The following is a 16,358-nucleotide window of genomic DNA, read 5'->3' as shown; positions in this document are numbered from 1 at the left end:
ACATAAGCTGTAGTGACATCAGGGACACTATCATGTCCTTTTGCTTTCATTGTTGAACGTTGATGAGTGTAAATGAAACGGGAGGAATCCTAGAAGGGTTTTGACTCTATTTCTTCCTGTCATTATGAGCTCATGACTTGTGGGACTTCCATTTCTCTGTCGAGAGAGGATACTTATACTACACTATCCATGGACTCTGGGAGAATTCCTAATCTCCCCATAAGAGTCAGTGATACCACTGCCAGACAGTCGACAATAAGTTATCAGAGCAGGGAATTAAATCGAGGATACGGGCTACAGTCAGTTACTCTAAAGTAAAGGAGTATATCAAAACAATATCCCTGTATAATGGGTTCAGGCTCTCTGGCTGTAAGTTGGTGACTCATATATAGGTGAAATCAATTGATGCCTGCCGTTTTATTTAGTACTGTTCACTTTAGGATTCATTTAGTTCTCATCGCTCTGGGTCGGGATTGTAGTATGATGATGATACACAGTTATATTAAGTTACTCTACGTGATTCAGACGTATCATTAGCTCAACCTGCTTCCATTTCATCTCATAGGCCTAGCTTTTTTTTATCACGTAGAAAAAGATCACCTCTTGCTAGGTAAGACCAGAAACCATTGTTAGAAGAATCATTAACCCGCTTATTCACAGTCACATTGGCTAGCTAGTAGCTAGCAGGGGGTTTTCTGCCATTGACATCCTCGGATGGGCCACCTAAGCGTTTACATACACTTAGGTTGGAGTCATTAAAACTAATTTTTCAACCACTCCACAAATTTCTTGTTAACAAACTATAGTTTTGGCAAGTCGGTTAGGACATCTACTTTGTGCATGACACAAGCAATTTTTCAACAATTGTTTACAGACAGATTATTTCACTGTATCACAATTCCAGTGGATCAGAAGTTTACATACACTAAGTTGACTGTGCCTTTAAACAGCTTGGAAAATTCCAGAAAATGATGTCATGGCTTTAGAAGCTTCTGATAGGCTAATTTACATCATTTGATTAAATTGGAGGTGTACCTGTGGATGTATTTCAAGGCCTACCTTCAAACTCAGTGCCTCTTTGCTTGACATCATGGGAAAATCAAAAGAAATCAGCCAAGACCTCAGAAAAAAAATTGTAGACCTCCACAAGTCTGGCTCATTCTTGGGAGCAATTTCGAAACGCATGAAGGTACTACGTTCATCTGTACAAACAATAGTATGCAAGTATAAACACCATGGGACCACGCAGCCGTCATACTGCTCAGGAAGGGGACGCGTTCTGTCTCCTTGAGATGAACGTACTTTGGTGCGAAAAGTGCAAATCAATCCCAGAACAACAGCAAAGGACCTTGTGAAGATGCTGGAGGAAACAGGTACAAAAGTATCTATATCCACAGTAAAACAAGTCCTATATCGACATAACCTGAAAGGCCGCTCAGCAAAGAAGAAGGCACTGCTCCAAAACTGCCATTAAAAAAGCCAGACTACAGTTTGCAACTGCACTTGGGGACAGAGATCGTACTTTTTGGAGAAATGTCCTCCGGTCTGATGAAACAAAAATAGAACTGTTTGGCCATAATGACCATCGTTATGTTTGGAGGAAAAAGGGGAGGCTTGCAAGCCGAAGAACACCATCCCAACCGTGAAGCACGGGGGTGGCAGCATCATGTTGTGGGGGTGCTTTGCTGCAGGAGGGACTGGTGCACTTAACAAAATAGATGGCTTCATGAGGGAGGAAAATTCTGTGGATATATTGAAGCAACATCTCAAGACATCAGTCAGGATGTTAAAGCTTGGTCGCAAATGGGTCTTCCAAATGGACAATGACCCCAAGCATACTTCCAAAGTTTTGGCAAAATGGCTTAAGGACAACAAAGTCAAGGTATTGGAGTGGCCATCACAAAGCCCTGACCTCAATCCTATAGAAAATTTGTGGGCAGAACTGAAAAAGTGTGTGTGAGCAAGGAGGCCTACAAACCTGACTTAAAGTTAAACAATTTAAAGGCAATGCAACCAAATACTAATTCAGTGTATGTAAACTTCTGACCCACTGGGAATGTGATGAAAGAAATAAAATCTGAAATAAATCATTCTCTCTACTATTATTCTGATATTTCACATTCTTAAAATAAAGTGGTGATCCTAACTGACCTAAAACAGGGCATTTTTACTGGGATTAAATGTCAGGAATTGTGAAAAACGGAGTTTTTAAATGTATTTGGCTAAGGTGTATGTAAACTTCCGACTTCAACTGTAAGTCCAAACAGTGAAATACATTTTCTGGATGAAGAAATGCTTTCAGTGTTAACTTAAACTACTAAAACCAAATATAAAGTATGTAGAAAAGATAATGGACCTATATATTTTCAAATAATATAATATTTGAGAACTAACAATCACCAAAATAAAAGCTGTCAAGGAGAATTGAAAATTCCAAAAACAATGAATTTAGCAGTATAGATTTTGTTTGAGCAAAAGAACACAGCATTAGCAATGGCAAAATGCATAGAATTGCAAGAAATTGGCTTTAAAACTGCTAAATGTTTTCTCAGCAGCATGGCAAAATGTGTAGAATTACAAGAATTTTACTTTATAACTGCAAGAAAATATCTCTTGTCCATGGAGAAATTTGTAAAATTGCAGGAAATTGGCTTAAAAATGCAAAAATGTGTCTACACCACCAAAATGGGGGCCTCTAAATTTCAGCCACGCCCCCCTGCCACGCCCACCACCTAAGCCCCTTTTTGATCCAGAGAAAACCCTGAGCTAGGCCATCGATTTTGATCTAGCAAAGGTTTTGGTGTATCCCCCTTCCTCTATGGTTCTGGACTAGGTTTTGTTTGCCCCTGCTTCCACCAGGGGGGAAAGAGTCAGGTTAGTGTGCTCTACTATTTTGTTCTCAATCAGCATCACTCTGTTCATCCTAATCCCCAATCTAAAAATAGACATAAACACTACTGGCTGGTTCTTCCCACACATAAATGGTTTGTGTTTATGTCATTCCTCAAATGGATGCAGCAAAAATGTCCCATATTCCTGATGGTCTGGAGAGGTAAACAAAATGATTTCCAATAGGAATCAAAATCTCCTCCTGAGTGGGCACCAAACAGTCCGATTCCAAATTCAGACAGAGGTGTTGTGCAGGGTACAGGCTTATGATTCCTATCTAGCACACACTCAGACAACCAGACAGACAGAGGTATTGATACACATTTTTCACAGCATAGGCCTGAGGATGTTCACCACTGGGGTCCTCCATCATCACAGTCCTCCATGCTGACAGAAGGGACACAGCTGATGAGTTTACTGCTACTTCTGTGTCACCTCCGCCTTCCTCTTTAGTGAAGTGTCTGGGTCTGACATCTCACACTCATCATGTGTCCTAATGACCCTCCTCCTTCCTTCCTTTTCCCTTCTTCCGCCCTTCTTTCCATCCTCCATCACCAACCAGAAACGACCCTGCCGCAAGGCTGGTAACGAGGTTCGGGAATCAGAACGAATCTGAAACGGAAACCTTACCCACACTTAATTCCGCCTTCTGGTTACAGCCAGGCTGGGCTGTGGACTTTCCTGTCTGCCTGAGTGTATGTGGCTGTGTATGTTTTCCAGCAGCTCAAGTTCAACAGGGGCTACCACAGAAACAGCTACAACAGCATCTCCAGTGCCCAGCCCTGTGATCTGAGAGTGTGTTTGTGTTCCCACGCAGGGCACTGCCTGCGTAGCACGTAGCTAAATGGAGTCGGAGCAGCTCTTCAACAGGAAGGGCTACTACAGGAACAGCTACAACAGCATTGCCAGTGCCAGCAGTGACGAGGAGCTGCTGGATGGCGCCGGGGTCGTCATGGACTTCCACACCTCTGAGGACGACAACCTTCTGGACGGAGACGCCACCTCCCCAGGTAGGCCCACTGCTAATTGCTGCCGACTACGCCATCAGACACCCACTATCACCCCCCCATAGCGCTGGGCTGTTGACCCCAGAGGAGAGAGGCTCTGGCTGGGATATTTTGGTCAGATGAAGAGGGTCTGTTCCAGGCTGGAAGCTGTGGGTCTATCCATGGATGGATGTTGTGAGCTGTATTATTGTGAGCTTCCTATCCTGGCCGCCTTGCCGAATTTGCTGCATTGCTGATCCACCCACTCAATGCTGCCTCACCCACTTGGCCCCCTTGCTACCCTGTGATTTGCAGTGTTACCCCTGCTTTTGTGAGCCCTGTTGTTAATGCTCCCTGCTGCTTTCTGCCCCCGACACGTACCCATCAACCCTCCATCTATCCATGACACCCCAACCCAAACCACACCCTCCATCAGATGTCACCTGCCTGCCACCTCTTGACTTCAGTTCCGCTACCATTCATACCTGTCACCTCTATCCATAACCGTGATTGGTTGGGTTACCCTCCCGGCTGGCTGCCGCCATCTTGTTTTTGTGTTTGTTTTGTGCTTGCAGCCTCATTCATACTAGCCCGGTCCCAGATCAACCAGCATGTTTTTGTATGACAACAGCCATAGGAGCTGACAAATACAGCACAAAGAAACAGATCTGGGACCAGACTGTCCATTCCTGTAACCTTGTTTTATTTTCTTATTTTCCCTGCCATCGCCATCCATGTACCTCATTCACTTCTCCATTCATGGTGCTTCAGTTCCTGTTTAGTTTGTGGTCGTGACTCGTGGCTTTACTCCTTGCAGGTTTTGTGGTTGTGCTGCTTTTGACCTTTGCTGCTTTTCTAGGTGTGGCTTGTACCATGCGGCTTTGTGATTGGACACTTGAACTGCACACGTTGTGCTTTGTGGGTGTGGATTTGACTATTTACTGCTTTTTTTAGTTGTGTATTGTAATATGCAGCTTTGTGATTGAACCTGTGCTTTGTAGGTGTGGCTGATGATATTCTACTCATCACTATGATGTAGACATAAAGGCATCCTTCACATTGTTCCTGTGCCAACTGATGCTCCCTGTCTTTCAGTCCTGTACCAATCACCTGTTCCTTTCACACACCCTCCTGCTTCCCTGGCCCAGTGTACGCTGCTCTGCAATAGCAGGTGTCCCGTGTCTACTACTGCCACATCCTGCTTGTTTCCTGTTGCTGCCTGCTGGCCTGATGCTTGTGCTGCTGATTCATGTCTTGTAACCATAGTTACGCTGGCTTCTGCAGGCTCCTCTAGCTTGGCCTTCTTGTAGCTGATCAAAAGAGAAACAGCTCCCTCATAACTGATATGGTGTTTAATATGTCTAGTCACTGTTGGCTGCAGTGACTGTGAATAGTAATTAGGGAAGCTTGCTGTATCTGAAGGTCTTTTGAAATGCTACTTAATCAAAACCTACTTAATACATGTATTTGTGTGTGTGGCAGAAACTCACTCATGCCGAGGAAGAACTTTGTGCTTAACTCTTTGACAATTTTAAGTGAGTTTGAACTTATGAATGCATGTTTGTACATGCATTTGTGTGAGAGAAGAATGTGTGCTGCTGAGTGAAGATTTACAAACGGATTGCCAGTATTAAAGTACATTTGTCAAACCATGGATGTAAGCAGAGCCCAAGGAAAACCAAATAAAGAGAGCCTTTTGTCTGATTGAGTCTGATGGGACATAATAATATTCTAAAGTAGAGTTGTTCTTTTTCATTACCAGAGATTACTTTAAATTGTGCTTAAGGGTGCCAAGAGAGTTCTTGACATTTTTACTCTCTGCTGCACAATCCTCTCCTTATCCTCCTTGTCTCTGGAGTGTTGTATATAAGCACAGAGCTCCTCGTGTGTGTGTGTGTGTGTGTGTGCGCGCGCGCCCCTGTGAATGCAGTACTATGAGTACAGGGTAAATTGTCTCCTATTAGGCTCATCTACTTTAAGGATTTTTTTCATTGGCAAGATTAGCAAATTTAGGCATGACATGCCAGCAACAAACGCTGACACTACACATCCAAGTATAACTGATCAAATTATGAAAGAAAAGCATTGTAATTTTGATTTCCATAAAGTGAGTGTGGAAGAGGTGAACAAATTGTTGTCTATTAACAATGACAAGCCACCGTGGTCTGACAACTTGGATGGAAAATTACTGAGGATAATAGCAGACGATATTGCCACTCTTATTTGCCATATCTTCAATCTAAGCCTACTAGAAAGTGTGTGCCCCCAGGCTTGGAGGGAAGCAAAAGTAATTCCTCTACCCAAGAATAGTAAAGCTCCCTTTACTGGCTCAAATAGCCGACCAATCAGCTTGTTACCAACCCTTAGTAAACTTTTGGAAAAAATGGTGTTTGACCAGATACAATGCTATTTTACTATAAACAAATTGACAACAGACTTTCAGCATGCTTATGGAAGGACATTTAACAAGCACGGCACTTACACAAATAACTGACTGGTTGATAGAAATTGATGATAAAATATTGTGGGAGCTGTTTTGTTTGACTTCAGTGCGGCTTTTGAAATTAGCGATCATAGTCTGCTGATGGATAATCGTATGTGTTATGGCTTTACACCCCCTGCTATATTGTGTATAAAGAGAACACAGATGGTGTTCTATAATGGAAGCCTCTCCACCATAATCAAGGTATAATCAGGAATTCCCCAGGGCAGCTGTCAAGGCCCCTTAAAATGTTCAATCTTTACTAATGGCATGCCACTAGCCTTGAGTAAAACCAGTGTGTCTATGTATGAGGATGACTCAAAACTATAAATGTCAGCTACTACAGTGAGTGAAATCACTGCAACACTTAACAAAGAGCTGCAGTTAGTTTCAGAGTGAGTGGCTCGGAATAAGTTAGTCCTAAATATTTAAAAAACTAAATGCATTGTATTTGGGACAAATCATTCACTAAACCCAGAACCTCAACTAAATCTTGTAATAAATAATGTGTAAATTGAGTAAATTGAGGTGACTAAACTGCTTGGATTAACCCTTGATTGTAAACTGTCATGGTGAAAACATGTTGATACAACAGTAGCTAAGATGGAGAGAAAATGCGCTACTCTGCCTTTTTAACTACACTATCAACAAGGCAGGTCCTACAGGTTCTTGTTTTGTCGCACCTGGACTTCAGTCGTGTGGTCAGGTGCCACAGAGGGACACCTGACCACACAATTGGCTCAGAACAGTGAAGCACGGCTGGCCCTTAAATGTACACAGAGATCTAACATTAATAATATGCATGCAAATCTCTCATGGCTCAACGTGGAGGTGCGATTGACTTCATCACTACTTGTTTTTGTAAGAAGTGTTGACATGCCAGCAAAGGTCTCTTCACAATCCCCAAGTCAAGAACAGACTATGGGAGGCGCGCCGTACTACATAGAGACATGGCTACATGCAAGCAGTAGAATCAGATAAAAATACACCTTATGGAACAGCGGGGACTGTGAAGAGACACACACACAGGCACAGGCCTACATACACATAAGACATGCACTCTACACACACGTACACATGGATTTTGTATTGTAGATATGTGATAATAGAGTAGTGGCCTGAGGTAACACACTTGTGTTATGAAAATGTAATGTCATGTAATATTTTTAATTGTATATAACTGCCTTAATGTTGCTGGACCCCAGGCAGCAGCTAATTGTGCGCCTTAATAAATACAAAGACAAATATGTCTTGAGCTCAACTTCAGAAGTCGATGAAGATGTGTAAACTTAGAGTGGACAGACACTACTGCCAATACTGTACTAACACGCTATTATAGTATAATAATAATAATAATAGTAGTAGTAGTAGTAGTAGTAGTAGTAGTAGTAGTAGTAGTAGTAGTAGTAGTAGTAGTAGTAGTAGTAGTAGTAGTAGTAGTAGTAGTAGTAGTAGTAGTAGTAGTAGTAGTAGTAGTAGTAGTAGTAGTAGTAGTAGTAGTAGTAGTAGTAGTAGTAGTAGTAGTAGTAGTAGTAGTAGTAGTAGTAGTAGTAGTAGTAGTAGTAGTAGTAGTAGTAGTAGTAGTAGTAGTAGTAGTAGTAGTAGTAGTAGTAGTAGTAGTAGTAGTAGTAGTAGTAGTAGTAGTAGTAGTAGTAGTAGTAGTAGTAGTAGTAGTAGTAGTAGTAGTAGTAGTAGTAGTAGTAGTAGTAGTAGTAGAAGAAGAAGAAGAAGAAGAAGAAGAAGAAGAAGAAGAAGAAGAAGAAGAAGAAGAAGAAGAAGAAGAAGAAGAAGAAGAAGAAGAAGAAGAAGAAGAAGAAGAAGAAGAAGAAGAAGAAGAAGAAGAAGAAGAAGAAGAATGAATGAATGAATGAATGAATGAATGAATGAATGAATGAATGAATGAATGAATGAATGAATGAATGAATGAATGAATGAATAATAACAGTGTCTTGAGTACAGAAGCCAAGACGGCTCCCTTCAGGGCATGGTCCCATGACTAGCCTTCTTTACCACCCTGTGAATATCGGTATGTAGCCTGCCTGAGCGTCAGTCTGTTTCTGCTTATTTAATTAGCTGACTTGTTGATGTATTTTCGAGTAAGGCAATGAACGGATGTACAGTTGAAGTCGGAAGTTTACATACACCTTAGCCAAATACATTTAAACTCAGTTTTTCACAATTCCTGACATTTAATCCTAGTAAAAATTCCCTGTTTTAGGTCAGTTAGGATCACCACTTTATTTTAAGAATGTGAAATGTCAGATTAATAGTAGAGAGAATGATTTATTTCAGCTTTTATTTCTTTCATCACATTCCCAGTGGGTCAGAAGTTTACATACACTCAATTAGTATTTGGTAGCATTGTCTTTAAATTGTTTAACTTGGGTCAAACGTTTCGGGTAAGCCTTCCACAAGCTTCCCACAATAAGTTGGGTGAATTTTGGCCCATTCCTCCTGACAGAGCTGGTATAACTGAGTCAGGTTTGTAGGCCTCCTTGCTCGCACACACTTTTTCAGTTCTGCCCACAAATTTTCTATAGGATTGAGGTCAGGGCTTTGTGATGGCCACTCCAATACCTTGACTTTGTTGTCCTTAAGCCATTTTGCCACAACTTTGGAAGTATGCTTGGGGTCATTGTCCATTTGGAAGACCCATTTGGGACCAAGCTTTAACTTCCTGACTGATGTCTTGAGATGTTGCTTCAATATATCCACATAATTTTCCTTCCTCATGAAGCCATCTATTTTGTGAAGTGCACCAGTCCCTCCTGCAGCAAAGCACCCCCACAACATGATGCTGCCACCCCCGTGCTTCACGGTTGGGATGGTGTTCTTCGGCTTGCAAGCCTCCCCCTTTTCCCTCCAAACATAACGATGGTCATTATGGCCAAACAGTTCTATTTTTGTTTCATCAGACCGGAGGACATTTCTCCAAAAAGTAGGATCTTTGTCCCCATGTGCAGTTGCAAACCGTAGTCTGGCTTTTTTTATGGTGGTTTTGGAGCAGTGGCTTCTTCCTTGCTGAGCGGAATTTCAGGTTATGTCGATATAGGACTCATTTTACTGTGTATGTAGATACTTTTGTACCTGTTTCCTCCAGCATCTTCACAAGGTCCTTTGCTGTTGTTCTGGGATTGATTTGCACTTTTCGCACCAAAGTACGTTCATCTCTAGGAGACAGAACGCTCTCCTTCCTGAGCGGTATGACGGCTGTGTGATCCCATGGTGTTTATACTTGCTTACTATTCTTTATACAGATGAACGTAGTACCTTCAGGCATTTGGAAATTGCTCCCAAGGATGAACCAGTCTACAATTTTTTTTCTGAGGTCTTGGCTGATTTCTTTTGATTTTCCCATGATGTCAAGCAAAGAGGCACTGAGTTTGAAAGTAGGCCTTGAAATACATCCACAGGTACACCTCCAATTTAATCAAATGATGTAAATTAGCCTATCAGAAGCTTCTAAAGCCGTAACATAATTTTCTGGAATTTTCCAAGCTGTTTAAAGGCACAGTCAACTTAGTGTATGTAAACTTCTGATCTACTGGAATTGTGATACAGTTAATTATAAGTGAAATAATCTGTCTGTAAACAATTGTTGGAAAAATTGCTTGTGTCTTGCACAAAGTAGATGTCCTAACTGATTTGCCAAAACTATTGTTTGTTAACAAGAAATTTGTGGAGTGTTTGAAAAACGAGTTTTAATGACTCCAACAATAGTGTACGTAAACTTCCGACTTCAACTGTAGCTGTTGAATGCGGAAACGGCTGGTAAACCAGGTGAGTGAATCTAAATATTGTGTCATGTAGGCCTAGTGTAAAAGGCTCATAATGTCCTCATGCTGCATTGATTAAGCCTTAGGGCAGGTTTAGAGTACATTAGTTCTTGCCAGGAGTCCTCACACCAAGCAATATGTATCGAGGAATGTTGAGGTTGAAATTCTGCACCATGCTCTGTGCTCTTAACCTATCATAACTTTACTTTGGAATATGTTGTTTAGTGTAAGTGCTGTGTGTCCTACACTTAAGGAGACCAGACAGAGGCAGAGCAGACCCGACATATTAATAATTAATGACCCAGTGAAGGCTGGCTGTATATAGTAGCGCTCCAGTGAGGGTGACCAGGCTTTGTTCAGTAGGACACACAGAGAAGCGGGCCATTGTGTGCGTGTGTGTTTTGGCTGGTATTGGGATACACACAAGGTCACTCTCAGTAATCTCTGTTCAATCAGTGGCCTCTAAGGTTGGGCGGTATCCAGATTTTCATATCGTCATACTGTCGTTCTCTCATCCCGGGATTTACGGTTTACTGGTATTACTGTTTTTTTGCGCTAAAAATGCAAAAAAAGAACATTAGGTGTCTACCAAAATGCTAACAAAATTAGCACAAGTACTAGCGGATTTTTATAGAAGCTGCTAGCTAAATATGCTAACGAGCACAAGCGAAAATAAACTAATTGCAAAGACATGAAAACCCATCAAGTTATTCATAGAGTGCCTTCAGAAAGTTTTAACCCACCTTGACTTTTTCCACTTTTTGTTGTGTTACAGCCTTAATTTAAAATGTATTAAGTTTAGATTTTTTGGTCACTGGCCTACACACAATACCCCATAATGTCAAAGTTGAATTATGTTTTTAGAAATGTATACTAATTAATAAAAAATGAAAAGCTGAAATGTCTTGAGTCAAGTATTCAATCCCTTTGCCTAAATAAGTTCAGGAGTAAAAATGTGCTTAACAAGTCACATAATTATCAGGTATCAAGGTAAGACCCAGATGCAGACCGTGTCGAAGTAACAATGTTTATTACAGCAACGGGCAACGGTACAGGACGGCAGGCAGGCTCAGGCAAAGGTTGGTAATCCAGAGGGGGGGGGGGGGGGGGTCAAAGGTGCAGAGTGGTCAGGTGGGTGGGTACAGGGTCAGGACAGGCAAGGGTCAAAAACCAGGACGACGAGATAAGAGAGACTGGTGAAAAGCAGGAGCTGACACAAAAACGCTGGTTGGCATGACAAACAAGACGAACTGGCAACAGACAAACAGAGAACACAGGTATAAATATACAGGGGATAATGGGGAAAATGGGCGACACCTGGAGGGGGGTGGAGACAATCACAAAGACGGGTGAAACAGATCAGGGTGTGACAATAATAAGTTGCATGGACTCACTGTGTGCAATAATAGTGTTTAACATGATTTTTGAACAACTACCTCATCTCTGTACCCCACACATACAACTATCTGTAAGGTCCCTTAGTCGAGCAGTGAATTTCAAACACAGATTCAACCACAAAGACCAAGGAGGTTTTCCAATGCCTCGCAAAGAAGGGCACCTATTGGTAGATGGGTAAAAAAACAGACATTAAATATCCATTTGAGCATGGTGAAGTTATTAATTACACTTTGGATGGTATATCAATACACCCAGTCACTACAAAGATACAGGCGTCCTTCGTAAATCAGTTGCCGGAAAGGAAGTAAACTGCTTAGGGATTTCACCAGAAGGCCAATAGTGACTTTAAAACAGTTGCAGAGTTTAATGGCTGTGATAGGAGAAAATGAGGATGGATCAACAACATAGTTACTCCACAACACTAACCTAATTGACGTATAGAAAAGAAGGAAGCCTGTACAGAATAAAATATTCTAAAACATGCATCCTGTTTACAATTAGGCACTAAAGTAAAAATGCAAAAATGTGGCAAAGAAATGAACAATTAAAGAATACAAACAATTATGTTTGGGGAAAATCCAACACAACACATCACTGAGTACCACTCTTCATATTTTCAAGCATGGTGGTGGCTGCATCATGTTATGGGCATGCTTGTCATCGACAGGAACTGTGGAGTTTGTTTATGATAAAAAGAAATGGAATGGAGCAAATCACCTGGTTCAGTCTCCTTTCCAACAAACACTGGGAGACAAATTCACATTTCAGCAGGACAATAACCTCAAACACAAGGCCAAATATACTCAGGAGTTGCTTATCAAGATGACATTGAATGCTCCTGAGTGGCCTAGTTACAGTTTTTACTTAAATAGGCTTGAAAATCTATGGCAAGACTTGAAAATGGCTGTCAAAAAATGAATAACCAACTTCACAGAGCTTGAAGAATTAAAAACATAATGTGCAAATATTGTACAATCCAGGTGTGCAAAGCTATTATAGCAGGGGTGTCGAACTCATTCCATGGAGGGCCTAGTGTCTTCAGGTTTTTGTTTTTTCCTTTGAATTAAGCCTTAGACAACAAGGTGTGTGGAGTTCTTTACTACACTGAACAAAATCTAAACGCAACATGCAACAATTTCAAAGTTTTTAGTGAGTTACAGTTCATTTAAGGAAATCAGTCAATTGAAATAAATAAATTAGGCCCTAATCTATGGATTTCACATGACTGGGAAAACAGATATGCATCTGTTAGTCACAGATACCTTTTAAAACAAAAGTTAGGGGCGTGGATCAGAAAACCAGTCAGTATATGGTTTGACCATCATTTGCCTCATGTAGCGCGACACAGTTCCTTCGCATAGAGTTGATCAGGCTGTTGATTGTGGCCTGTGGAATGTTTTTCCACTCCTCTTCAATGGCTGTTTCAAAATTGCTGGATATTGGCGGGACCTGGAATGCACACGTCAATCCAGAGCATCCCAAACATGCTCAATTTGTGACATGTCTGGTGAGTATGAAGGCCATGGAAGAACTGGGACATTTTCAGCTTCCAGGAATTGTGTAAAGATTCTTGCGACATGGGGCCTTGCATTATCATGCTGAAACATGAGGTGATGGCGGTGGATGAATGGCACGACAATGGGCCTGAGGATCTCGTCACGGTATCTGCATTGAAATTGAAATTGCCATGGATTAAATACAATTGTGTTTGTTGTCCATAGCTTATACCTTCCCTTTACCATAACCCCACCGCCACCATGGGGCACTCTGTTCACAACGTTGATATCAGCAAACCGTTTGCCCACACAATGCCATACACGCTGTCTACCATCTGCCAGGTACCGTTGAAACCATGATTCATCCGTGAAGAGCACACTTCTTCAGCATGCCAGTGGCTGTCAAAGGTTCACATTTGCCTACTGAAAACTGTTACGACTCCAAACTGCAGTCAGGTCAAGACCCTGGTGAGGATGACAAGCACGCAGATGAGCTTCCCTAAGATGGTTTCTGACAGTTTGTGCAGAAATTATTTGGTTGTGCAAACCCACAGTTTCATCAGCAGACTGGGTGACTGGTCTCAGACGATCCAGCAGGTGAAGAAGCCAGATATTGAGGTCCTGTGCTGGTGTGGTTACACATGGTCTGCGGTTGTGAGGCCGGTTTGACGTACTGCCAAATTCTAAAAAAAAAACGTTGGAGGCGGCTTATGTGACAACAGCTCTGGTGGACATTCCTGCAGTCAGCATGCCAATTGCACGCTCCTTCAAAACATGAGACATCTGTGGCATTGTGTTGTGTGACAAAACTGTACATTTTACAGTGTCCTTTTATTGTCCTCAGCACAAGGTGCACCTGTGTAAGGATAATGCTGTTAATCAACTTCTTGATATGCCTCACCTGTCAGGTAGATGGATTGTCTTGGCAAAAGAGAAAGGCTCACTAACAGAGATGTAAACAAATTTATGCACATTTTCGAGAAATAAGCTTTTTGTGAGTATGGAACATTTCTGGGATCTTTTATTTCAGCTCATGATACATGGGACCAACACTTTACATGTTGCGTTTTTATTTTTATGTTCAGTGTAATTAGTGACCTTAATTCATCAATCAAGTACAAGGGAGGAGTGAAAACCCGCAGACACTCAGTCTTCCATGGAATGAGTATGAGACCTGTGTATTAGAGACTCAGAAAGACTCACGCCTGTAATTGCTGCCAAAGGTGATTCTGACATGTATTGACTCAGGGGTGTGAATACTTACGCTGTATGTAAATTAGATCTTTCTGTATTTCATTTTCAATAAATTAGCAAACAATTCTAAAAACGTGTTTTCACTTTGTCGTTATGGGGTATTTTGTGTAAATGGGTGAAAGAAAAACATCTATTGAATCCATTTTCGAATTCAGGCTGTAACACAACAAAATGTGGAATAAGTCAAGGGGTAGCAGGGCTGGTCCTTGCCTTTCTGCTGCTTTAAGCAAGCCCAAAAAGCAGCACCCACAGTGAAACTAGAATAAGCCCAGTAAGCACAAGGATGTTGAAAAGATGTCTAAAATACTTATTTATCAGACGTTGATGTTAGGAATAAATGTAGGTTCTGAATGAATGGTGAAAAGATCTATTTTCCGGAAGTTTAACATACGTATTTTCCAGGACATTGAAAAGACGTTGAATATACATATTTTACGAACGTTGAAATCAGATTCATTTTCGGTAATGAATGAAAGTTGAAAATACGTCATTTTATAGATGACTATGTTTGGCTGGTCTAGACCTGACCAAATCTGAACCAAACGTAGACGTCTATGATGGGTTCAGATTTGGACCAGACCGGACCAAAAATCTATGTCCGTGGGCGTTGAAATCAAAGCAAACAGGTTCAGATTTGGTTCGGACCAGACCAAAATCCAATGTCCATGGATGTGGAATTCAAGACTGGTCTGGACTGCAACAAAAAAGACGTCCAAAAGGCGTCAGCGACGGTCCCTGCTTCCTGAAGTATATCCTACAGTGTCGTCTGAAATTGTATTTTATGAATGCCCAACTGTGGTAAGCCTACCATTTGTAAAACACCAAATAAAGACGCCCGGATAGGACTAAAAAAAGACATCGGCTCATGCTTACTGGGGTGTATGTAGCCTACCATGTCGACCAGCAATGGAATTTTATTAATGCCCATCCATGTAGTAGGCCAATGATTTTTAAAACAGGCGGTTGCATTGGCTTTGTGACGAATCAGTTTTGCTATATAAGCCCTGAATTTCAGCTACCCAACTTTTTGGAGTTATCATGAGCCTATTTGCATTGTGTTTACACAGCAGGAAATGCAGAAGTATTTTATTTTTTCCCGCTATGATCAGCTTGAAACCACTGATCATGAAAATAGGGTGAAACTCCTGGACAACAGTTGTGATAGTGCATTCCATATTGTCCATTTTACTTCGACCTGACCTGTTTTTAGGATGTGTTGTTAACGTGACAGCGCATTTTTTGATTGGGCACCATTTAGGTTAGGCTATTTGATCGGAGAAACCTGCATGATGTAAAAAGTGTCCGTCTCAAGACTTTGTCATACATTTTATCTCCAGCCTGTAGGCTACAGTAAAGGCAACATACTATTTTTTACCATATCCTGTATCTGCTACATGATTTATGTTGGATAATGTTTTTGACGGAATGTTGGTGGACCGCTGCAGCGATGCGTCTCCAACTGCACCCTGGAGAGGAGCGCTGGGAATGGACAAGCAAAATATTTTGCGTCCCTTCCTTTGACAAAGTGGGCACAGGCCGGTATCAACGATCAGCTAAAATGCCCATATGCAACTTGTTGAAAGAAATGATTGTTGTTGGGCAGAATTATGTGACGTTTTATATGTTGTCGGAGGTATGTCTTGGTCAGTTTAGCATAGAAAATGCCGCCCTTGTCAATTTGCCGACATAGGCGGCCACTTAACGGCCCGTGTACACTAGCAGGCTGTACATTTCCTCGTGCATCTTCGGCCGCCCAGAGTGGCACCCTTGTGGCGGTGCTGGCAGCATATAACAGCAGTTCGGTTGTGCATCAAGAATTCAGCATTTTGTATAAGGTCTGGTTATTAAATAGGTAAATAGTTTAATCCATTCTACATTTCATTAATTTATTCACAGGTAAATAGTAATATGCTGTAAACCGCTCTGGTGACAAACTTTGCTTCCCTGTTTCCAATCGTCAACATGGCTGGGAGAACCTATTGAAGTAAGTAAATACATTTTGAAAATGTAAAAATAATGACGTATTCTTAGCTAACTAGCTACAGTGGAGGCAAACTCAAATGAGCTGCTAGCATAG

At 41.5% G+C, this 16,358-nt stretch overlaps 1 protein-coding gene across 6 annotated transcripts in view; it reads left to right on the top strand.

Annotated features, from left to right (window-relative positions):
* The window catches only part of clcn3 (chloride channel 3), a 69,172-nt gene that overhangs the window by 7,422 nt on the left and 45,392 nt on the right, over positions 1-16,358 (top strand). For 5 of the 6 annotated variants that reach the window (XM_029760379.1, XM_029760377.1, XM_029760376.1 and 2 more), the window contains exon 2: positions 3,707-3,899. The exons of the other annotated variant lie outside the window; for it this stretch is intronic. In XM_029760379.1, coding sequence (XP_029616239.1) covers positions 3,734-3,899 — 166 coding nt within the window. In that variant the 5' untranslated portion in view covers positions 3,707-3,733. The remainder of the gene's footprint in view (positions 1-3,706; positions 3,900-16,358) is intronic. 6 annotated transcript variants of the gene reach the window in all.

Source organism: Salmo trutta, chromosome 8 (genome assembly GCF_901001165.1).
Source record: "Salmo trutta chromosome 8, fSalTru1.1, whole genome shotgun sequence".
NCBI lineage: Eukaryota > Metazoa > Chordata > Actinopteri > Salmoniformes > Salmonidae > Salmo > Salmo trutta.
Note: the sequence above shows the minus strand (reverse complement) of the source record. Positions and strands in the feature narration are given on the sequence as shown.